Raw genomic sequence first — 25,065 nt, 5'->3', positions numbered from 1 at the left:
GTCTGGGGCGGTGCGTTTGTGACAGTGTCTGGGGCGGTGCGTCTGTGACAGTGTCTGGGGCGGTGCGTCTGTGACAGTGTCTGGGGTGGTGCGTCTGTGACAGTGTCTGGGGTGGTGCGTCTGTGACAGTGTCTGGGGTGGTGCGTCTGTGACAGTGTCTGGGGTGGTGTGTCTGTGACAGTGTCTGGGGTGGTGCGTCTGTGACAGTGTCTGGGGTGGTGCATCTGTGACAGTGTCTGGGGTGGTGTGTCTGTGACAGTGTCTGGGGTGGTGCGTCTGTGACAGTGTCTGGGGCGGTGCGTCTGTGACAGTGTCTGGGGTGGTGCGTCTGTGACAGTGTCTGGGGCGGTGCGTCTGCGACAGTGTCTGGGGTGGTGCGTCTGTGACAGTGTCTGGGGTGGTGCGTCTGTGACAGTGTCTGGGGCGGTGCGTCTGCGACAGTGTCTGGGGTGGTGCGTCTGTAACAGTGTCTGGGGCGGTGCGTCTGCGACAGTGTCTGGGGTGGTGCGTCTGTGACAGTGTCTGGGGTGGTGCGTCTGTGACAGTGTCTGGGGCGGTGCGTCTGTGACAGTGTCTGGGGCGGTGCGTCTGTGACAGTGTCTGGGGTGGTGCGTCTGTGACAGTGTCTGGGGTGGTGCGTCTGTGACAGTGTCTGGGGCGGTGCGTCTGTGACAGTGTCTGGGGTGGTGCGTCTGTGACAGTGTCTGGGGTGGTGCGTCTGTGACAGTGTCTGGGGCGGTGCGTCTGTGACAGTGTCTGGGGTGGTGCGTCTGCGACAGTGTCTGGGGTGGTGCGTCTGTGACAGTGTCTGGGGTGGTGCGTCTGTGACAGTGTCTGGGGTGGTGCGTCTGTGACAGTGTCTGGGGTGGTGCGTCTGTGACAGTGTCTGGGGCGGTGCGTCTGTGACAGTGTCTGGGGGTGCGCGTCTGTGACAGTGTCTGGGGTGGTGCGTCTGTGACAGTGTCTGGGGTGGTGCGTCTGTGACAGTGTCTGGGATGGTGCGTCTGTGACAGTGTCTGGGGTGGTGCGTCTGTGACAGTGTCTGGGGTGGTGCGTCTGTGACAGTGTCTGGGGTGGTGCGTCTGCGACAGTGTCTGGGGTGGTGCGTCTGTGACAGTGTCTGGGGCGGTGCGTTTGTGACAGTGTCTGGGGCGGTGCGTCTGTGACAGTGTCTGGGGCGGTGCGTCTGTGACAGTGTCTGGGGTGGTGCGTCTGTGACAGTGTCTGGGGCGGTGCGTCTGTGACAGTGTCTGGGGTGGTGCGTCTGTGACAGTGTCTGGGGCGGTGCGTCTGTGACAGTGTCTGGGGTGGTGCGTCTGTGACAGTGTCTGGGGTGGTGTGTCTGTGACAGTGTCTGGGGTGGTGTGTCTGTGACAGTGTCTGGGGTGGTGCGTCTGTGACAGTGTCTGGGGCGGTGCGTCTGTGACAGTGCCTGGGGTGGTGCGTCTGTGACAGTGTCTGGGGTGGTGCGTCTGTGACAGTGTCTGGGGCGGTGCGTCTGCGACAGTGTCTGGGGCGGTGCGTCTGCGACAGTGTCTGGGGCGGTGCGTCTGCAACAGTGTCTGGGGCGGTGCGTCTGCGACAGTGTCTGGGGCGGTGCGTCTGCGACAGTGTCTGGGGCGGTACGTCTGCAACAGTGTCTGGGGGTGCGCGTCTGTGACAGTGTGATGTCACGTCTGTGACAGTGTCTGGAGTGGCGCGTCTGCGATAGTGTCTGGGACGGTGCGTCTGCGATAGTGTCTGGGACGGTGCGTCTGCGACAGTGTCTGGGGCTGGGTTCAATCCCATGAGCTTTGAGTCAAGAGTATTGTTACAAACAGTGCAAAGTTATCATTTTGTGTCAACATCAACTCCACAAGGTCTTATTCCCCATTTCCCCATTGCAGAAGTGTCACATCACCCTCTATAACCATGTCTTTTATTCTGTGCTCACTAGGTCCAGGCAGAGATAAAGAAAACCTGGTTCCGGAGGAACCTAAGCCTGAACTTTAATCAGAAGGTGCAAGCTAGCAGCAACTGCCCTTACGGGGCAGCGACCTCTCACGTCACCAATAGTATCAGCACCAGTGTAGCCACTAGAGGAGTGTCTGCGCTGCATACCAGCACCAGGCACTCGGCACTGCCACTGCCCTCCTTCTCCAACCTGCCAATCTACATCACCAGCACTTCCCAGTCAGAAAACTCTGCACCCTCCCCCCATCTGGAGAACATCAGGAGGAAGAGAGAGGGTCGGGAACAGCAGAAAGACAAATCTGTGCAAAACCAGTGGGAAACTGTGCTATAAAATACCAACTGTATTACTGCTTGAAACTTTACTGAATAAACAGCAACATTGCATGTTGAGCTGAATAGTGGTGGCGAGTGATGTTTAAGGGTCAAATTAGATTTGAAGAGGGTTCACGAGGATCCCCATCCTGGCATTATGCATCTCCGAAGCTCCGCTGAGCCGGTTTTTGCTCAGTGCAGATTGGGTATATCAGAGGCATGGGTAACAATTCACCGAGAGACAGGATTACATTTTGGGGAAAGGGTAAATATCGCGTCGATTTTAAGAAATACCCCCGGCTGACTTTCTGCTAACCCCCGGGGTCAGGAAGGTCGTCTGCGTTTGGACATTCCGCACATATTTACTGAGCGATTGTGGGAAAGACAGAAGCGGTCGTCCTTAAATACAACCCTACGCTCAGATAATATTCCGTCTCCTTCATTGTAGACTTGTTCAACATTGGGAATGCCAACATTGCCAGTCTGATTTCACAGCCAGATACCAGTCAGAGGCTGCTATTAAAATGTGTATCACCTCCACGGAGACTAATACAATGAAATGACCCCATTCAATAAACACCAGTGACCTGTATTTTGTGAGAAAGTAATAATTCTGCTGCCTAATAAACACATTCGTCACGCTGATAATAAGTAGAGATATAGCGCTAACTCCGCATTGCTATGACTGACAAACGCCCACCCACTGCTGCCCAGTAAAGTCACGTCATGTTCATAACTTTAAACCCTGCTCCTGAAGAAGCTTCTGGAAACTGTCTTTACGTTTTAAAATAGCCACGCTACAGATGGCCGGCAGTTGTGTCATTCTGTCTTTAGGCTTTAGTGCCCTGTAACTGTACAGGGCACTGGTGAGGCCGCAGCTGGAGTACTGTGTGCTGTTTTGGTCGCCGCACTTACGCAAGGATATTTTGGCCTTGGAGGGAGTGCAGAGGAGGTTCACCAGGCTAATACCAGAGATGAGGGGGTTAGCTTATGAAGAGAGATTGAATAGACTGGGTCTGTACTCGTTAGAGTTTAGAAGGCTGAGGGGGGATCTTATAGAGACATATAAGATAATGAAGGGGATGGATAGGGTAGAGGTAGAGAGATTCTTCCCACTTAGAAAGGAAAATAAATCTGAAGGGCACAGTCTTAAAATAAGGTAGGGGGGCACTTTAGAACGGAGTTGAGGAGGAACTTCTTCACTCAAAGGGTGGTGAATCTCTGAAATTCTCTGCCCGTTGAAGTGGTGGAGGCTACCTCGTTGAATATATTTAAGTCACGGGTAGATAGGTTTCTGATAGACAGGGGAATTAAGGGTTATGGGGAGAAAGCGGGAAAGTGGAACTGATCCACTTCAGATCAGCCATGATCTTATTGAATGGCGGGGCAGGCTCGAAGGGCTAGATGGCCTACTCCTGCTCCTATTTCTTATGTTCCTATGTTCAAACCATCCTGGTTAAACAGTACTTGTATTGGTCATGAAACAGGCTCCATCAGTGACGTGAATCTGGAGAGTGAGGCAGAAGGCTAAAGTGCAGGATCTCGAGGATGGTCATTTCTGGGCTACTGCCTGTGCCACATGCTAACGAGAGTAGGAATAGGAAGATGAGGCAGATGAATGCGTGACTTGAGAGCTGGTGCAGGGGGCAGGGATTTAGATTTTTGGATCATTGGGATCTCTTCTGGGGTTTCCTGTTGAAGAGGGATGGGTTACACCTGAACCAGAGGGGGAGTAACATCCTGGCGGTGAGATTTACCAGATCCACACGGGAGGGTTTAAACTAGTTTAACGGGGGAGATGGAACTCAAAGCAGTGGGGAGACAGAAGAGAAGGTTGAGGACAGCATGGAAGTTAAAGAGAGCACATTAAATAGTAAAGGGAGTGTCAGTAATCCTAGTACCAGACAGAGCAGGCAAATGAAAGACAGAGAGCAAGGGAAAACCAGATTAAACTGCGCTTATTCCAATACAAGAGACGGGCAAGGCAGATGAACTCAGGGCATGGATGGGTGAGTGGGACTGGGATATTATAGCTATTACTGAAACATGGCTAAGGGAGGGACAAGACTGGCATCTCAATGTTCCAGAGTACAGATGTTATCGGGAAGATGGAGAGGAAGGGGAGTTGCGTTTTTGATTTGGGAGAACATCATGGCAGTACTGAGAGGGGATATACCCGAGGGTTCGCCCACTGAGTCTCTATGGGTACAACTGAGAAATAACGAGGGGGAGATCACTTTGATGTCCCCCCCCCCAAAATAGTCAGTGGGAAATTGTGGAGTAAATATGTAAAGAGATCATAGATAGCTGCAAGAAAAATAGAGTGGTAATAGTCGGGAATTTTAACTTTCCCAATATTGACTGGGGCAGCCATCGTATTAGGGCCTTGAATGGAGAGATTTGAGTGTATCCAGGGGGAATAGAGGAGGCAATGACTTAGTGGTATTATCACTAGACTATTAATCCAGAAACTCAGCTAATGTTCTGGGGACCTGGGTTCGAATCCCATCATGGCAGATGGTGGAAATTAAATTCAGATAAAAAAATATCTAGGATTAAGAATCTGCTGATGACCTTGAAACCATTGTTGATTGTTGGGGAAAGACCCATCTGGTTTACAAACATCCTTTAGGGAAGGAAATCTGCCGTATTCACCTGGTCTGGCCTACATGTGACTCCAGAGCCACAGCAATGTGGTTGACTCTCAACTGCTGTCAGGCAAGTAGAGATGGGCAATAAATGCTGACCCTGCCAGTGACTCCCATGAGTGATTTTTTTTAAAAGATTAAATCGAGATCCAGCTGAAAGTCTCCGATCCTTTCCACAATTTCTGATCAATCGTTTAATTGGTATAACTGAAACTTGGAACAATATAGCCTAACTAATAAATCAGCGCTCCTCAGTAAACCAAAGAAACAGAATTATTTTTTGCGTAGCACGGTTGTTAGCACCGGTGCCTCACAGCGCCAGGGATCCGGGTTCAATTCCGGTCTCGGGTCACCGTGTGGAGCTTGCATGTTCTCCCCGTGTCTGCGTGAGTTTCCACCGGGTTCCTTCCACAGTCCAAAGATGTACAGGTTAGTTTGATCGGCCATGGTAAGTTGTCCTCAGTGTCAGGAGGATTAGCAGGGTAAATGTGTGGGGTTATGGGAATTGGGCTTGGATGGTTTGTTGTGGGTGCAGACTCGATGGGCCAAATGGCCTCCTTCTGCACTGTAGGTGTTCTAGGATTCTCATTCAGTATGTGGATGGCCCGACTAGAAAGGGGGCAAAAGGGGTCAATCCTCTTGGGAAATAAGGAAGGGCAGGTGACAGAAGTGTTAGTGAGGGATCACTTTGGGATCAGTGACCATAATTCCATTCATTTTAAGATGGCTATGGAGAATGATAGATCTGGCCCAAGAGTTAAAATTCTAAATTGGGCAGGGCTAATTTTGATGATATTGAACAGGAATTTTCAAAAGTTGATTGGAGGAGTCTGTTGGTAGGCAAACGGACATCTGGTAAGTGAGAGGCTTTTTAAAGTACGTTAACCAGGGCTCAGGGTAAACACATTCCTTTTAGAGTGAAGGGCAAGGCTGGCAGAAGTAGGGAACCCTGGATGACTCAGGATATTGAAGCCCTGGTCAAGAAGAAAGACTTGACATGCATAGACAGCTGGGGTCCAGTGAATCTCTTGAAGAGTATAAGAGGTGTAGGAGTAAAGAGAGAAATCAGGAGGGCTAAAAGGGAACATGAGATTGCTTTGGCAGATAAGGCAAAGGAGAATCCAAAGAGCTTCTACAAATACATAAAGGGCAAAAGAGTAACTCAGGGAGAGAATATGACTTCTTAAAGATTAACAAGGTCATGTCAAACATTCTTGGGTACCCGCAACCTTAGGCACACCTAGTCTACTCAACATAGACAGCGCTAGACACCATACATCCAGTACAAGATCTTTAATTAGTTATGCACAAGGAGAACTCCCCTCTCTCCATCGAAATGGCTGGAGGTAGTTCTGCCATTACAGAGAAATAGCTCAGCAGTTACAGTCAATCAGCAACAAGAGGTTTTTCACACCTTTCAGTGACACACATATTTGCCAATCCTGCCTTTCCGCCCTTTCTCATTCGATGAAAAATTGACTTCTGCTAATCCGTCATTTGTATAGCATATCCCCATATCTCGCCTTTGACATTTGTTTGGAAAATATCTGGTCTTGTTCACCCTCTGGTGAAGGTCGAAAGGCGGAATGTTATGCGGCCTAGTCCGACACAGATAGGCCTAGGTGTAGGAAAATGCTTTAAAATGGCGGCGCGGGCTCGTGGGGCCGAAGAGCCTGTTTCCCACGCCGGGTTGTTCTTTGTTGTTCTTTGACACCTGAAAGATCCGCAACTGATAACATTCTCACAAGTTGTTACAGAGAAGGCATGATTTTGTTTTCTAATACGAGCATTTTAACACTTTCCCCCTTTTTGTCCTTGTGGTAGTTATAGGACGGATGTCAGGGGTAGGTTCTTTACCCAGAGGGTGGTGGGGGATTGGAATGCCCTGCCTGCTGCAGTTGTAGATGCGCCTAGTTTGGGGGCGTTTAAGAGATCCGTGGACAGGTTTATGGATGGAGAGGGATTGGTTTAGGTTAGAGGGTCATTGCTTTTCTCTTAATTGGTCGGCGCAACATCGTGGGCCAAAGGGCCTGTTCTGCACTGTAATGTTCTATGTTCTATGAAGGACAACCTTATGGGTAGTCCATGATTTCTATACCTATGTGCATCAGCTTTCTAAATTCTTGCTCAGTCGGTTTGTCAGCTGGGAGGAAGGAGATGGGGGGTGCTGGGCACTGGACTAAAGAACGAGGGGTGGCAGATAGAACGGATACAGCAAGAGGCAAGCTGAATAACTACATACAGAAAGATGAGCAATCCAGACCCATAATATTTCATTCCATAAGAAGGGCCTTAAAAAAGTCCCCAAACCACCCGCCCAGGTTAGGGAGCCAGCCCCACCCGTCAAGGGGTTTTGCCAGAGCAACTGGGTGCAAAAGACACACCTGCTCCTGAACGGTTTGTACCTTGATCTATCAGCCTTATTAACATAAAAACATGTCTCATTGACGGATGGGCACTCTCCCCCCCTGCGCTGCTAATAGGAGAGTGAGGGCCATGCGGTTCCATAGCACCATCTTAGAAATTTCCTGAGTCTAGGCCCTGAATGGTGTCCACGGTGCAGTTTTCAATTATTCCCATGGTAGTAGAAATATTAATAACAGACCTGGGAGGGGGGTCTGGACAAACTGGTGAAAGCTGGTGTTACGGGTGACTAGCAAGTTTAGACCTGACTGCTTCCCAGGCTGTTGCCGCCAGGTAGGTTAAGAACAAAGAACAACACAGCACAGGAAACAGGCCCTTTGGCCCAACAAGCCCGCGCCGCCCATTTTAACACTCAGTGAGTGCCTCATTCCAATCCTTCCTCTACCTACAACTTTTGTCTACACCTCTTGGACCCCACAATAAAGGGGCGCAAATTTAGAGAATTATATGTGCACCAGATTGAGGGAGGTCTAATTTAGGGACAATTTGTTACACCAATTAGCCTAAAAAGCACATTTTTGGGGTGTGGGAGGAAACCGGAGCACCCGGAGAAAACCCACGCAAGCACGGGGAGAATGTGCAAACTCCCACAGACACCAGCCCAAGTCGGAGATCCGATCCAAGTCCATGTATCCGCACAGCAAACAGGTTACAGTTGGATGAGGATCACCATGGCTTCCGCGGACCACTCAAGGTTTGAAGGGGAGTGGCGGCGAGGTGAGTACAGATCCAGCATTGGGTCTGGTTGCCCTGTGAAAAGACAGCCTGCATTCCTCGAATCGCAGACCTTGCTAACCCACGCCTCTGCACAGGGCAGTACAACCAATGACAATAAAAAATTCACTTTCAAACAGAATCAAGTCCTTGTTTAAGTTTCTTTGAGGGTGCCTGCTGGACGTGGGTCACAGTGTATCCACAAAGGTTTCCCTTCCACTATCATGGCTGTGTGAGTTGTCAGCAGTAAGGTCCCTCCCACCGAGGTTCCAGGCAATGATTTCTTCAGAAGGTCTCAATGAAGACTAAGTCTCCTGGTTGGTCGGGATGGCAGCTCTCAGTGGTGACATGCTTCTAAGCTTCGATGACCTGGGAATGCAAACTTTTAAGAGAGTTGGTTAGAACTATGCAATAATCCGTCATGCCTTCGTTCATGTAGAGGATGTTCATCTGTTTAATAGTGAGGGGTGGGGAGATAGGTAAGCATGTGGGATGTCCCATTACAGTCTCACAAGGTGTCAAAGAGATGGTATGATCATGAGGGCCAGGAGTAGGGCTTCAGACCATTTCAAGCCAGTTTCCTCACACTGTTTGACCAGTTTATTCTTTAATATCCCATTCTGCCTCTCAACCCCGTACATTGGGGCTAGTAGGGGCAGGAAAGTCTGCATTGTAATGTTCTCAATAATCCCTGTATCACTTTCCCTATAAAGTGAGGGCCATTTTCAGTAGATAATGTCTCAGGAAAACAGAATTTTTTTTTATTCATTCATGGGACATGGGCATCGCTGGCTGGCCAGCATTTATTGCCCATCCTTAGTTGCCCAAGGGCAGTTGAGAGTCAACCATATTGCTGCAGGGACATATTCACATAGCAGTCACTTAGCTACAGTACATAAGAACATAAGAACATAAGAAATAGGAGCAGGAGTAGGCCATCTGGCCCTTCGAGCCTGCCCCGCCATTCAATAAGATCATGGCTGATCTGTCGTGGCTCAGTTCCACTTTCCCGCCCTCTCCCCATAACCCTTAATCCCCTCTCTTATCAAAAACCCATCAACCCGCTTCTTAAAAATATTTAGCGAGGCAGCCTCCACCACTTCAACGGGCAGAGAATTCCAGAGATTCACCACCCTTTGAGTGAAGAAGTTCCTCCTCAACTCCGTTCTGAACTGCCCCCCCTTTATCTTGAGGCTGTGCCCCCTAGTCCTACTGTCTTTTTTGAGCGGGAAGAGTCTTTCCACCTCTATCCTATCCATCCCATTCATCATCTTATACATCTCAATGAGATCTCCCCTCATTCTTCTAAACTCTAACGAGTACAAGCCTAGTTTATTCAGCCTCTCCTCATAGCTCAACCCCCTCAACTCCGGTATCAGCCTAGTGAACCTCCTCTGCACTCCCTCCAAGGCCAAAATATCCTTGCGCAGGTGCGGCGCCCAAAACTGCACACAGTACTCCAGCTGCGGCCTCACCAATGCCCTATACAGCTGCAGCAAGACCTCCCTACTTTTATATTCAATCCCCCTCGCTATGAAGGCCAGCATCCCATTCGCCTTCCTGACCACCTGCTGCACCTGCAGGCTGGGTTTTTGCGACTCATGCACAAGGACCCCGAGGTCCCTCTGCACCGTCGCCTGCTGCAGTTTTTCGCCACGTAAGTAATAGTCCTTCCTACCATTCTTCCTACCAAAGTGGACCACCTCACACTTGCCAACATTAAATTCCATTTGCCATTTCCTGGCCCATTCGCCCAGCCTATCTAGATCCTTCTGCAGACTCTCCACACCCTCCGCACAATTTGCCTTTCCCCCAATCTTGGTGTCATCAGCAAATTTCGACACCCTACACTCGGTTCCCTCCTCCAGATCATCTATATAAATGGTAAAAAGCTGAGGCCCCAGCACCGACCCCTGGGGCACCCCACTAGTCACCAACCGCCAATCCGAATAGCACCCATTGACCCCCACTCTCTGCCTCCTATTTGACAACCAATCCTCTATCCACGCTAACACCCTACCCCCAACTCCATGTCCTCTGACCTTCTGCAATAACCTCTTGTGAGGTACTTTGTCAAACGCCTTCTGAAAATCCAGAAAGACCACATCCACCGGCTCTCCTCTATCCACTGCCCTAGACACATCCTCATAGAACTCCAGTAAATTTGTCAGACACGACTTCCCTTTAATGAAACCGTGTTGCGTCCGCCCTATCAAGCAATTCCCTTCAAGATGCCTCGCAATTTCCTCCTTAATGACGGATTCTAACATTTTACCTACCACAGACGTTAAACTAACCGGCCTGTAATTCCCCGCCTTTTGCCTGGCACCCTTCTTAAACAACGGCAGTAACAGCATCATTCTTTCTAATTGGGCATGCTTCTACTCATCGTGACAATAAACACACAATAACAAACACATAGTCATATCCTAAACATCTGGGTATTTGTACAAAGTTCATTTGTAGCTGCACAAAAGGACCCCGTAGTTGTGGATCTACTGCTGCAGCCACCGGTGGCATCTTTCCAGGATTATGGCATTGGCAGAGTGGGCATTGAGCAGCAACTTTTCCTGCCATGTGGAAAATCCTGGTACGAACCATGACTGCTGTAATATCAAAGGACAGAGAACAAAGAACAACACAGCACGGGAAACAGGCCCTTCAGCCCAACAAGCCCACGCCGCCATTTTAATATTGTGAGCGCCCTCTTCGACCTATGGCTCCCCCCTTTGCCCGCATGGGTAAGCTCATGTAACCATAGAACCATAGAAAATTACAGCTCAGAAACAGGCCTTTTGGCCCTTCTTGTCTGTGCCGAACCATTTTTTGCCTAGTCCCACTGACCTGCACTTGGACCATATCCCTCCACACCCCTCTCATCCATGAACCCGTCCAAGCTTTTCTTAAATGTTAAAAGTGACCCCGCATTTATCCGGCAGCTCATTCCACACTCCCACCACTCTCTGCATGAAAAAGCCCCCCCTAATATTCCCTTTAAACTTTTCCCCCTTAACCCATGCCCTCTGGTTTTTTCCTCCCCTAGCCTCAGTGGAAAAAGCCTGCTTGCATTCACTCTATCTATACCCATCTCACCTTATATACCTCTATCAAATCTCCCCTCATTCTCCAGGGAATAAAGTCCTAACCTATTCAATCTCTCTCTGTAACTCAGCTTCTCAAGTCCCGGCAACATCCTTGTGAACCTTCTCTGCACTCTTTCAACCTTATTTACATCCTTCCTGTAACTAGGTGACCAAAACTGTACACAATACTCTAAATTTGGCCTCACCAATGTCATACACAACCTCACCATAACATTCCAACTTTTATACTCGATAGTCCGATTTATAATGTGGGTAAGCCAGGTTAGGGGTGCTATAGTAGGATCCCCCCCTTTGAGATTGGGTGGGTACAGCCTGGGAGAACCCATTTTATTCATGGACATAAAGGGTTAAAGGGCTTACCGTAGTTTAGTAACACTAATACAGGTGTGGAGGCTACAGCAGCCTCTGAATCAAGGAGGGATTGTGGGATCTTCTGTGTGGTTTGCCCAGTTAAAAAGCTTCATTTCGAGGCATTTGATGATTAATTGTCCTTAAGCCCAACCTGACACTGTCTTTTCTGCAGTTGCTGTTGCTCCTGTGTTTTTCTGCAGACTGCCCAGATCTTCTCTGGGTTTTTAGATCAAAACTTATCTCCAGCTGGTTTCAGTCATAGAGCTATAGGAGTTTACAGCATGGAAACAGGCCCGTCAGCCCAATATAACTAATTGTGCCGTGCTTTAAGCTAACTTAAGCTAATTTGACCACTTCAGCCTGGAATTCCAGATCCAAGCCTCGGAATTTAGCTGCATTCTCTGGAAGTACAAGGTAATGTAAATAAGCTTGCTCATAAGGCAAACAGAAGCTTTCTCATGGCAAGTGGTTGATGCAGCTGTAGACTGCAAAACGGATGCAAAATTGTCTTGGTGACAGAAGACAGGTGGTTGTAGAGGATTGTTTCTCAAACTGGAGGCCTGTGACCAGCGGTGTGCCTCAGGGATCAGTGCTGGGTCCACTGTTATTTGTCATTTATATTAATGATTTGGATGAGAATATAGGGGGCATGGTTAGTACGTTTGCAGATGACACCAAGATTGGTGGCACAGTGGACAGTGAAGAAGGTTATCTCGGATTGCAAAGGCATCTTGATCAATTGGGCCAGTGGGCTGATGAATGGCAGATGGAGTTTAATTTAGACAAATGCGAGGTGATGAATTTTGGTAGATCGAACCATGGCAGGACTTATTCAGTTAATGGTAGAGCACTGGGGAGAGTTACAGAACAAAGAGGTCTAGGGGTACAGGTTCATAGCTCCTTGAAAATGAAGTCACAGATGGACAGAGAGGTGAAGAAGGCATTCGGCATGCTTGGTTTCATTCGTCAGAACAATGGCTATAGGAGTTGGGGCGTCTTGTTGAGGCTGTACAAGACATTGGTAAGGCCACACTTGGAAAACTGTGTACAGCTCTGGTCACCCTATTATAGAAAGGATATTACTAAACTAGAAAGAGTGCAGTAAAGATTTATTAGGATGCTACCGGGACTTGATAGTTTGAGTTATAAGGAGAGGCTGGATAGACTGGGATTTTTTTTTCCCTGGGGCATAGGGGGTTTAGCGGTGATGTTATAGAGGTCTATAAAATAATGAGGAGCATAGATCAAGCAGATAGTCAGCATCTTTTCACAAGGTAGGGGAGTCTAAAACTAAAAGGCATAGGTTTAAGATGAGAGGGGAGAGATACAAAACAATCTAGAGGGGCAATATTTTCACACAGAGGGTGGTGAGTATCTAGAATGGGCTGCCAGAGGCAGTAGTAGAGGTGGGTACAATTTTGTCTTTTAAAAGGCATATAGGAGGGATGTCCAAGGTAGATTCTTCACCCAGAGAGTGGTTGGGGTGTGGAATACACAGCCTGCTGTGATAGTGGAGTCGGACACTTTAGGAACTTTCAAGCAGTTATTGGATAGGCACATGGAGCACACCAGAATGATAGGGAGTGGGATGGCTTGATCTTGGGTTCGGACATAGCTCAGCACAACATTGAGGGCCAAAGGGCCTGTACTGTGCTGTAATGTTCTATGTTCTATGTTCAGTTACATGGGTCAGATGGGTATAGAGGGATATGTGCCAAATATGGACAATTGGGTTTAGCTTAATGGTTAAAAACTGCGCATCATGGACAAGTTGGGCTGAAGGGCCTGTTTCCATGTTGATTCTATGACTGAAACCAGCTGGAGATCAGTTTTGTTCCAAAAACCCAGAGAAAACCTGGGCAGCCTGCAGAACTACAGTAACTACAGGAAAGATAGTGTCAGGTTGGGCTTAAGGACAATCAATCATCAGATAGCCTGAGTAGCAAACTCTGAAACTGGTCATCAAGCAGACAAATGCTTAAGCCGTTTTGCTATCAAAGTTCATCTAGGAACCAACCTCTTAGATATTCCATAATAAGAAGCTTCTGCACTTCACAAAACCCTGACCCCACTTTAAATCATCAGATCATTTCAGGAAACTTATCATGTGGGACAGCAGAAATCAGAATTAACTGTAATCTGTAAAAGTGCTCTATCTTAACCTGCATCCAAATTGTGTGTGTGCGTAACTGTCCAACTGTCTGTTAGTGTGAGTGTGTGTATGTGTGAGTGTGTGTATGTGTGTGTGTGTGTGTGTGTTGTTGCATTAATTTGAGGTGTGTAAGAATAAATAACTTCCTTTATATTCCAATGAAATATGTGGGTGGCACGGTAGCACAGTGGTTAGCACTGCTGCTTCACAGCTCCAGGGACCTGGGTTCAATTCCTGGCTCGGGTCACTGTCTGTGTGGAGTTTGCACATTCTCCTCGTGTCTGTGTGGGTTTCCTCCGGGTGCTCCGGTTTCCTCCCACAGTCCAAAGATGTGCGGGTTAGGTTGATTGGCCGTGCTAAAATTGCCCCCTAGTGTCCTGGGTTGTGTAGGTTAGAAGGATTAGCAGGTAAATGTGTAGGGATATGTGGGGGTAGGGCTTGGGTGGGACTGTGGTTGGTGTGGACTCGATGGGTCTGTTTCTGCACTGTAGGGTTCTATGTTCTATAAATAATACAACAGCAAGCTTTTGTATGTTTACAATGCAATCCAATGGTACAAAAAGACACTATTTTTCTATTCAAAACATACTGATAATGGACAGTAAAATAGCAGATGCCTTCTGACAATGACACTCTGCTAACATTGGCTCTCAGTGAAGACACAGTTGGAATATCAATCATTTTTTAACTGTTTGGTAACATTGATGAACAGGTCTAAGGTTTAAAGTGTCATGAACCACGTTGATATTACCTGGAAGGGTGTCCCAACTTGAAACACTGGTTCAGGATAGTGTACAGTTTTTCTGGGATATTGTGAGGAATCACACAAAACCCAGTGAGGAGCCAATCCAGTCATCTTAACAATTCTTAGAGAATAAAAAGAAAAATTCACAACAAAAAGGATTACAATACTCTAAGACAGTAAAGTACATGAATAACTAAACGCACAAAAATTATGTAGAAATTAGCACTTGTTCCAAAATATATCCACAATCCCTGAACTCATTATATATACATATATAACTATGTTGAGGGAGCTGGGTCTCTTCTCCCTGGAGAGACGAAGGTTGAGAGGCGACCTGATAGAGGTTTATAAAATGTTGAGAGGAATAGATAGGGTGGATTCTCAGAGGCTATTTCCCAGGGCTGAAATGGTTGCTACGAGAGGACACAGGTTTAAGGTGCTGGGGAGCAGGTACAGAGGAGATGTCAGGGGTAAGTTTTTCACTCAGAGGGTGGTGAGTGAGTGGAATCGGCTGCCATCAGTGGTGGTGGAGGCAAATTCGACAGGGTCTTTCAAGAGACTTCTGGATGAGTACATGGGACTTAATAGAATTGAGGGTTATAGGTAGGGATATCATTGGTGTAACTTGTGGGCCGAAGGGCCTATTTGTACTATGTTCTATGTTCATTAAGACTTTCCTTTCTAAACAAAATTCAAATTAAATAACTCTAAGTCAACTCCAGCTTATAGTTACCACACAATACAAGGCTAATGGTATAGTCTGATTCATTCTGAAGATTTCCTGCAATATCTTGGCTCTAAGGCTTAGGTACAACATTTTCATATCTCTGAGAAGTGACTGATTTTACAGGACCCCCGGCTGTGAAATGGGTCCCGGCCTCCTGGCTGTGAGCTATGGACAGGCTGCTGGCTGTGAAGTCTGGACTGTCTATCTGTTTCTGAGACAGGAAGCAGTTGTACTGTTTCACATTTTGTTGGTTCAAACTTGAGAGTTAGGCATCAACATATCTCAAATGATTTCCTCTTGTGGAGAGTTGAGCAATTCCATAATGCAGAATCACCCAGTCATCTCGGTAATCTGTTTCTATTTTGCAAGAGCAATTCGCAACTGATGGTCTTTAGATGCTCAGATTTCACACCTTTGCCTGTCCGGGAAATGCTGGCTGGTTTTTTACATTCGTAGGTGATTCGGTCCACCTTGTTGTCCAACAAGGGGCGTACACGTGGTGGGTCGTGTGAGGGCTGCCCTTGGATGTTGCTTTGAGAGTAGCCTAGTGCTTCACGTCGTTAGTGTACGCTTAAACTGGACCAACTGACGGGCAACACGACAGCTCAGTGACTATCACTGTCTGCTGCGCAGTTACAGGGACCCAGGTCGGATCTCCGACTTGGATCAATGTCTGTGGGAGTTTGCACATTCTCCCCGTGCTTGCGTGGGTTTTCTCCAGGTGCTCCGGTTTCCTCCCACATCCCAAAAACGTGCTTTTTAGGCTGATTGGTGTCAATAAATTGTCTCTGAATTGGATCTCCCTTAATCTGGCGCACATATAATCCCCTAAAGTTCCACCTCCTTTATTGTGGAGTCTACTGGAGGTAGACAAAACATCGATGATCGACGAATAAGGCACTCACTGAGTGTTAAAATGGGCAGCACGGGCTTGTTGGGCGGAATGGCCTGTTTCCTGTCCTGTGCTGTTCTTTGTTCTTTGTTGCTAGGCAGATCCCATCACTCAGGCCTTTTGAGAGTCTTGCTGCTGTTGAGCAAATCTCTGACAGAGGAACAGTCACTTTGTGAAGGTATCAAAAAGCAGTCAGTGCCCGAGTGATTTCCTTCAGGGCAACTGGGATCAGAGTTCATTATCAGATCAATTTACAGGATTCCAGCAAGAGACAAGAGGCGAGTTCAAAACCAGGCTGGGAACACCATCGAATATAACAGTCCCCAGCCAGTAACCACACTCCAATCCTACACTTAAACATTTTGACAATTCCAGATTCTCGGTTACATCAACAGGAAAATGCTCAGAGCAGTCAGGAGGTTTTCCGTGCAGGATGAGTGAGTGACGATAATGGGCAGGTAAAGCTTCATCAACTCGTAATAAGTTCCACCCACGGCAGGGCAGAGAAATTCTCTCACAAATTCAATCCTCGGCAAATCAAAGGAGATGATAGTGAGGAATGTCAAAGAGCAGAGTGGCACAAGGTGCCAGCTTTTCATTCTCCTCTGTGCCCTGTGCCAGTCTCACTCAGCATCATTAATCCCATTTAAATTCACATTTGTCCAGACACCTACAGTAATGTTTTTCTGTGGAAACAGGCTAAAAAACCACATTGGAACCGCCTGAAAAGCACAGGCATTTCCAAAGTTGCCTCAGCATGGATTCAGGGTATCAGGGACACAGCTTCAAATTGTACTAAGAGTCAGTGTGTGTGGGACCAGTACCCCAGTGAGAGTCAGTGTGTGTGGGACCCGTACCCGAGTGAGAGTCAGTGTGTGTGGGACCCGTACCCGAGTGAGAGTCAGTGTGTGTGGGACCCGTACCCCAGTGAGAGTCAGTGTGTGTGGGACCCGTACCCCAGTGAGAGTCAGTGTGTGTGGGACCCGTACCCCAGTGAGAGTCAGTGTGTGTGAGACCCGTACTCCAGTGAGAGTCAGTGTGTGTGGGACCCGTACCCCAGTGAGAGTCAGTGTGTGTGTGGGACCCGTACCCCAGTGAGAGTCAGTGTGTGTGGGACCCGTACCCCAGTGAGAGTCAGTGTGTGTGGGACCCGTACCCCAGTGAGAGTCAGTGTGTCTGGGACCCGTACCCCAGTGAGAGTCAGTGTGTGTGGGACCCGTACCCCAGTGAGAGTCAGTGTGTGTGGGACCCGTACCCCAGTGAGAGTCAGTGTGTGTGGGACCCGTACCCCAGTGAGAGTCAGTGTGTGTGGGACCCGTACCCCAGTGAGAGTCAGTGTGTGTGGGACCCGTACCCCAGTGAGAGTCAGTGTGTGTGGGACCCGTACCCCAGTGAGAGTCAGTGTGTGTGGGACCCGTACCCCAGTGAGAGTCAGTGTGTGCGGGACCCGTACCCCAGTGAGAGTCAGTGTGTGTGTGGGACCCGTACCCCAGTGAGAGTCAGTGTGTGTGGGACCCGTACCCCAGTGAGAGTCAGTGTGTGTGGGACCCGTACCCCAGTGAGAGTCAGTGTGTGTGGGACCCGTACCCCAGTGAGAGTCAGTGTGTGTGGGACCCGTACCCCAGTGAGAGTCAGTGTGTGTGGGACCCGTACCCCAGTGAGAGTCAGTGTGTGTGGGACCCGTACCCCAGTGAGAGTCAGTGTGTGTGGGACCCGTACCCCAGTGAGAGTCAGTGTGTGTGGGACCCGTACCCCAGTGAGAGTCAGTGTGTGTGGGACCCGTACCCCAGTGAGAGTCAGTGTGTGTGGGACCCGTACCCCAGTGAGAGTCAGTGTGTGTGGGACCCGTACCCCAGTGAGAGTCAGTGTGTGTGGGACCCGTACCCCAGTGAGAGTCAGTGTGTGTGGGACCCGTACCCCAGTGAGAGTCAGTGTGTGTGTGGGACCCGTATCCCAGTGAGAGTCAGTGTGTGTGGGACCCGTACCCCAGTGAGAGTCAGTGTGTGTGGGACCCGTACCCCAGTGAGAGTCAGTGTGTGTGGGACCCGTACCCCAGTGAGAGTCAGTGTGTGTGGGACCCGTACCCCAGTGAGAGTCAGTGTGTGTGGGACCCGTACCCCAGTGAGAGTCAGTGTGTGTGGGACCCGTACCCCAGTGAGAGTCAGTGTGTGTGGGACCCGTACCCCAGTGAGAGTCAGTGTGTGTGGGACCCGTACCCCAGTGAGAGTCAGTGTGTGTGGGACCCGTACCCCAGTGAGAGTCAGTGTGTGTGGGACCCGTACCCCAGTGAGAGTCAGTGTGTGTGGGACCCGTACCCCAGTGAGAGTCAGTGTGTGTGGGACCCGTACCCCAGTGAGAGTCAGTGTGTGTGTGGGACCCGTACCCCAGTGAGAGTCAGTGTGTGTGGGACCCGTACCCCAGTGAGAGTCAGTGTGTGTGGAACCCGTACCCCAGTGAGAGTCAGTGTGTGTGGGAGCCGTACCCCAGTGAGAGTCAGTGTGTGTGTGGGACCCGTACCCCAGTGAGAGTCAGTGTGTGTGGGGCCCGTACCCCAGTGAGAGTCAGTGTGTGTGGGACCCGTACCCCAGTGAGAGTCAGCGTGTGTGGGACCCCAGTGAGAGTCAGTGTGTGTGGGACCCGTACCCCAGTGAGAGTCAGTGTGTGTGGGACCCGTACCCCAGTGAGAGTCAGTGTGTGTGGGACCCCAGTGAGAGTCAGTGTGTGTGTGGGACCCGTATCCCAGTGAGAGTCAGTGTGTGTGTGGGACCCGTATCCCAGTGAGAGTCAGTTGTGTGTGTGGGACCCGTGCCCCAGTGAGAGTCAGTGTGTGTGTGGGACCCGTACCCCAGTGAGAGTCAGTGTGTGTGGGACCCGTACCCCAGTGAGAGTCAGTGTGTGTGGGACCCGTACCCCAGTGAGAGTCAGTGTGTGTGGGACCCGTACCCCAGTGAGAGTCAGTGCGTGTGGGACCCGTACCCCAGTGAGAGTCAGTGTGTGTGTGGGACCCCAGTGAGAGTCAGTGTGTGTGTGGGACCCGTATCCCAGTGAGAGTCAGTGTGTGTGGGACCCGTACCCCAGTGAGAGTCAGTGCGTGTGGGACCCGTACCCCAGTGAGAGTCAGTGTGTGTGGGACCCCAGTGAGAGTCAGTGTGTGTGTGGGACCCCAGTGAGAGTCAGTGTGTTTGTGGGACCCGTACCCCAGTGAGAGTCAGTGTGTGTGTGGGACCCGTATCCCAGTGAGAGTCAGTGTGTGTGGGACCCGTACCCCAGTGAGAGTCAGTGTGTGTGTGGGACCCGTATCCCAGTGAGAGTCAGTGTGTGTGGGACCCGTACCCCAGTGAGAGTCAGTGTGCGTGGATCCTGTACCCCAGTGAGAGTCAGTGTGTGTGGGACCCGTACCCCAGTGGGAGTCAGTGTGCGTGGGACCCGTATCCCAGTGAGAGTCAGTGTGTGTGGGACCCGTACCCCAGTGAGAGTCAGTGTGTGTGGGACCCCAGTGAGAGTCAGTGTGTGTGTGGGACCTGTATCCCAGTGAGAGTCAGTGTGTGTGGGACCCGTACCCCAGTGAGAGTCAGTGTGTGTGGGACCCGTACCCCAGTGAGAGTCAGTGTGTGTGTGGGACCCGTATCCCAGTGAGAGTCAGTGTGTGTGTGGGACCCGTGCCCCAGTGAGAGTCAGTGTGTGTGTGGGACCCATACCCCAGTGAGAGTCAGTGTGTGGGACCCGAACCCCAGTGAGAGTCAGTGTGTGTGTGACCCGTACCCCAGTGAGAGTCAGTGTGTGTGGGACCCGTACCCCAGTGAGAGTCAGTGTGTGTGGGGCCCATACCCCAGTGAGATCCAGTATGTGTGGGACCCGTAACCCAGTGAGAGTCAGTGTGTGTGGGACTCGTACCCCAGTGAGAGTCAGTGTGTGTGGGACCCGTACCCCAGTGAGAGTCAGTGTGTGTGGGACTCGTACCCCAGTGAGAGTCAGTGTGTGTGGGACCTGTACCCCAGTGAGAGTCAGTGTGTGTGGGACCCGTACCCCAGTGAGAGTCAGTGTGTGTGGGACCCGTACCCCAGTGAGAGTCAGTGTGTGTGGGACCCGTACCCACGTGAGAGTCAGTGTGTGTGGGACCCGTACCCCAGTGAGAGTCAGTGTGTGTGGGACCCGTACCCCAGTGAGAGTCAGTGTGTGTGGGACCCGTACCCCAGTGAGAGTCAGTGTGTGTGGGACCCATACCCCAGTGAGAGTCAGTGTGTGTGGGACCCGTACCCCAGTGAGAGTCAGTGTGTGTGGGACCCGTACCCCAGTGAGAGTCAGTGTGTGTGGAACCCGTACCCCAGTGAGAGTCAGTGTGTGTGGGACCCATACCCCAGTGAGAGTCAGTGTGTGTGGAACTGTACCCAGTGAATATGTATCACCGATATTAAAACCATGCCGATGTTAATCTGTGAAATGATTTTGTGAGAACATACTGTCTTGATGAATTTTAACCTGTTGGTGTGGGTTCACTCTGCTCCCACCTCTCTATTTCACACACTCATCTCTAGGGAGATGATACAAACTCTCTGATAAAGTTCGATACCCTGTCACACCCAGTCCGAGCCTCTGATCAGAATAGACTGTGCCAGCTGGGGGTTGCTGGTATAATCAGTAATCCAGAATGCCAAGCTCATGCCCTGGAGATATGGGTTCAATTCCTACCCTGGACAATGTGGAATTTATAATTAATGAATTCACGAGTTTGTTGGGGAAGAGAGTGGTATTCCATTAGGAAACCCTCAGGATTGGGGGTGGCAGAGACTGTCAAATCCCACCCCTACAGCTGGTGGAATGTGATATCAGAGATGGACCATTAACCCGTTAATGCACCACATACATCAGCCTGAATCTTGTCCTCAGTCATAAGTTCCCTTGTGCTGAGTGTCAGAGCAGGGAGATTGTGCTGGAATTGTATAAAACATTCACTGGGCCACAACTGTGTGCAGCTCTGGTCACCACATTACAGAAAGGAGGTAAGTACATTAGGGAGGGTAAAGAGGAGATTCCCAGGATGTTGCTGGAACTGGGAAATTACAGCAGTGAGGAAACCGGGATAGGCTGGTGGGGTGAGGGGGGAGTCCGTTTCTCCAGGAGGATGAGGGGAGATCTGAGTGAGAGTTGTTGGGGGGGATCCTGGATAGAGTGGATGGAAAGGACCTGTTTATTTTAGCAGTGACGGGGGAGTAGGGATTTAGACTGATTGGTAGATAGCTTCGAGAGAAGATGAGGGAACTCCAGAGGGGTCGTGGGGGGTCTGGGGTTCACTGCCTGAGAGGGTCACAGAGGCAGAAACCCTCAACTCATTTCAAAGGTGTCTGGATTTGTACCTGAACCCCACCCCCCCACCAAACTCCCCCACCACCACCACCCCCCTCTCCCTCCCCACCACCACCACCCCCACTCCCCCTCCCCACCACCACCCCCACTCCCCCCCCACCACCACCCCCCTCCCCCTCCCCACCACCACCACCCCCACTCCCCCCCCACCACCACCCCCCACTCCCCCTCCCCACCACCACCACCCCCACTCCCCCTCCCCACCACCACCCCCACTCCCCCCCCCACCACCACCCCCACTCCCCCTCCCCACCACCACCACCCCCACTCCCCCCCCCACCACCACCCCTACTCCCCCTCCCCACCACCACCCCCACTCCACCCCCCCACCACCACCCCCACTCCCCCTCCCACCACCACCACCCCCACTGCCCCCCCCACCACCACCCCCACTCCCCCTCCCCACCACCCCCACTCCCCCCCCACCACCACCCCCACTCCCCCCCCCACCACCACCCCCACTCCCCCCCCCACCACCACCCCCACTCCCCCCCCACCACCACCACCACCCCCACTCCCCCTCCCCACCACCACCACCCCCCTCCCCCTCCCCACCACCACCACCCCCACTCCCCCTCCCCACCACCACCACCCCCACTCCCCCTCCCCACCACCACCACCACCCCCCACCACCCCCCCTTCAACCTGCAGGGATTTGGAAAGTGGGATTAGGCTGGGTGGCTTGTTCTCTAACCAGCACAGACACTGGCCTCATTCTGTGCTATAAACTCTCTACAATCCAATGAGGGGCATACACACGATGGGTTGTACTGGGGCTGCTCTTGGTTGTTCGAGATTGGCCTAGTGCTTCATGTCGTTAGTGTGTGCCTAAACTGGACCAGATACTGGGCAAGACGACAGCTCAGTGACTATCGCTGATTGCTGTGCAGACACATGGATTTGGGCTGGTGTCTGTGGGAGTTTGCGCATTCTCCCCGTGCTTGCGTGGGTTTTCTCCGGGTGCTCTGGTTTCCTCCCACACCCCAAAGATGTGCTGTTAGGCTGATTGGCAGGAATAAATTGTCTCTAAATCAGTTTCCCTCAATCAGGATGGCCATAAAACAATAGATAGGGGTCATGGGTGGAGATGGGGACTGGTGGTGTTGAGATGGCGGCGCGGGCTCGTTGGGCCGAAGGGCCTGTTTCCCGGGCTGATTTTGTTCTTTGTTCTTTGTTCTATTCTGTGGCAACAATCTGCAGAGGGCTGGGGGAGATCTCCTACTCCTGAGTTCAGTCTGATTTTACAGAATCTTTAATAAGGAGAGGAATATAAATGCCAATCACTGACACGTCATCTCGGCAGAATATTTCCCAAGAGATAAGAACTCTTGTTAGCAACGTCGAGACGATGCACAGAGACAGTGGTAAGCTGATAGATTAGTGAGTCAAAGACCTCAATCTGGAACTCTATATTTCATTTAATGAAACCAGCGATTAGAATTGCAGTGTAACACGTTGCCATGCCAACCTTCAGATCCTGCCGATAGTTAATGACACCTCTATTTATTTACTGCTCCCACTACCACCCCCCCACCCCCCGCCAAGTAACACAGGAGATAGTTCAGTGACTCCTTACAGCGATGCATTTAGAGTGACTCAGGGGTCGAGAACTAGTGAAATGGACTATCAGAAATGTTAAATACGTTTATAACACAAAGCGTGGGGTGGGGGGAGCTGGGCTTTCACTCCACATGGGGACAGGAGGATGGCGAATGCAGTCGGGAGATGAATGATTACTCTGTAAATTGTGTAACAAAGTCATAAACCGGCCTGGATGAGCTCTGAGGCCTGGTGCAGCAGTCCGTCACCTCAATCAAACACTTTCCCCAAGTGGAAACGGAACAATAACAGGATCAGCAGCTCTCCATCGACACAGAAACGAAAGACTGCGGATGTTGCAAATATTCAGCCTGCAAAGAGAAGGATCGAACGGAATTCTGCTTAATAACCTTTTGTTCCAAATGTACCAGGTTGAAGTAAGTACAGAGAGAGGAGGAGGAGTGAACGGAGGAAAGAACAAGCCAGTGAACTAAATTCAGGCATTGGAAACACATGCACAATCTGTGCCGTTCTCAAATCGATCCTGAGTTTTACTAGTGAGCTGTTTGTTTACAACAAGGAACAGCACTGACATTTTTTTGTCTTACTGGCTAACCTTCCCTTACACTTAGAGACAAGTGAAAGTCATCATTGCAATGGACTAGTTCCCTTTTTTTATTCACTCCTGGGATATGAGCATCGTTCACAAGGCCAACATCTCTTGTCCATCCATATGGCCACATTTGGGATATTGGGAGCAATTTTAGGTCTGTATCTAAGGAAGGAAGTGCCCGCCTTGGGCAGAGTCCAGAGGAGGTTCGTGAGAATGATCCTGGTAGGGGAGTGTGGTGAGGAGTTAGATTGGGGGGAGAGAGGGAGGTAGGGGAGTGTGGTGAGGAGTTAGATTGGGGGGAGAGAGGGAGGTAGGGGAGTGTGGTGAGGAGTTAGATTGGAGGGAGAGAGGGAGGTAGGGGGGTGTGGTGAGGAGTTAGATTGGAGGGAGAGAGGGAGGTAGGGGGGTGTGGTGAGGAGTTAGATTGGAGGGAGAGAGGGAGGTAGGGGAGTGTGGTGAGGAGTTAGATTGGGGGGAGAGGGGGAGGTAGGGGAGTGTGGTGAGGAGTTAGATTGGGGGGAGAGGGGGAGGTAGGGGAGTGTGGTGAGGAGTTAGATTGGGGGGAGAGGGGGAGGTAGGGGAGTGTGGTGAGGAGTTAGATTGGGGGGAGAGGGGGAGGTAGGGGAGTGTGGTGAGGAGTTAGATTGGGGGGAGAGGGGGAGGTAGGGGAGTGTGGTGAGGAGTTAGATTGGAGGGAGAGGGGGAGGTAGGGGAGTGTGGTGAGGAGTTAGATTGGGGGGAGAGGGGGAGGTAGGGGAGTGTGGTGAGGAGAGATTGGGTTGTGTTTAGTTTCAGTTTCTTTCTGTGCAGGAACTCTCTCTCAATAAACCTGTCGTGTGTAACTTTGAATCCACGTGTGCAAACCACAACTTTTCTTTTTGTGTAAAACCCGCGACCCCCCAACAGAGTTAGGACATTACAGTAAATGTGAGGCAGGAAGTTACACGATCAGTTTCAGCGTATGAATGAGCACAGAGCACTTACTAACCCACTGACCCACCCAGGAGTGAAGGTGGGCAAGAAATCTGAACAGGTTTAGATTGTGAAGGGAGTGCGACCAATGGCAACGTCATCGACCTGTGGATTTGATAGAAATCTGTACATATCGGGAGATTAGCTTTCAAATGTGGAGGCAGCAACATCCACGACTGAGTTAAAACGGCTCACACCTCCTGCGGATAAGATTCCATCCACTGTTTCTCTGATAATTGAAGCACAGAGTGACTGAGTAAAACACCGGAAATAATGAGATCGCCAACTTTCATCGGCACTACGACTACAGATTGTCTGTCACGCTGTGAGAACGTGTACAACGGAGTGAAGGTGAATTGGTTCAGCTCACCTTTGCGATAACACGGGAGTTGAGTGGAAATAGTCCTGGATAATTCACCTGTGCAAACAAACACTTGACCAGAAACCAGAGTGAAATATCTGGTGTCCTGTATAGACTGCATTCTTCTGACAGGATCGAGGTACTAAAGTGACCTAAAGCCTGGTATTGTAAGGGGTTAGGTATGAGGTCTGTTC

At 50.3% G+C, this 25,065-nt stretch overlaps 1 protein-coding gene across 1 annotated transcript in view; it reads left to right on the top strand.

Annotated features, from left to right (window-relative positions):
- Nucleotides 1–2,284, top strand: part of LOC145358995 (parathyroid hormone/parathyroid hormone-related peptide receptor-like) — a 77,380-nt gene extending 75,096 nt beyond the window's left edge. The window contains exon 15 of the mRNA XM_080213353.1: nucleotides 1,937–2,284. Coding sequence (XP_080069479.1) covers nucleotides 1,937–2,284 — 348 coding nt within the window. The remainder of the gene's footprint in view (nucleotides 1–1,936) is intronic.
- The last annotated feature ends 22,781 nt before the right edge of the window (nucleotides 2,285–25,065 follow it).

Source organism: Carcharhinus amblyrhynchos, chromosome 27 (assembly GCF_965287045.1).
Source record: "Carcharhinus amblyrhynchos chromosome 27, sCarAmb.v2.hapA, whole genome shotgun sequence".
Classification (NCBI taxonomy): domain Eukaryota; kingdom Metazoa; phylum Chordata; class Chondrichthyes; order Carcharhiniformes; family Carcharhinidae; genus Carcharhinus; species Carcharhinus amblyrhynchos.
This window is presented reverse-complemented; position numbering and strand designations above follow the sequence as displayed.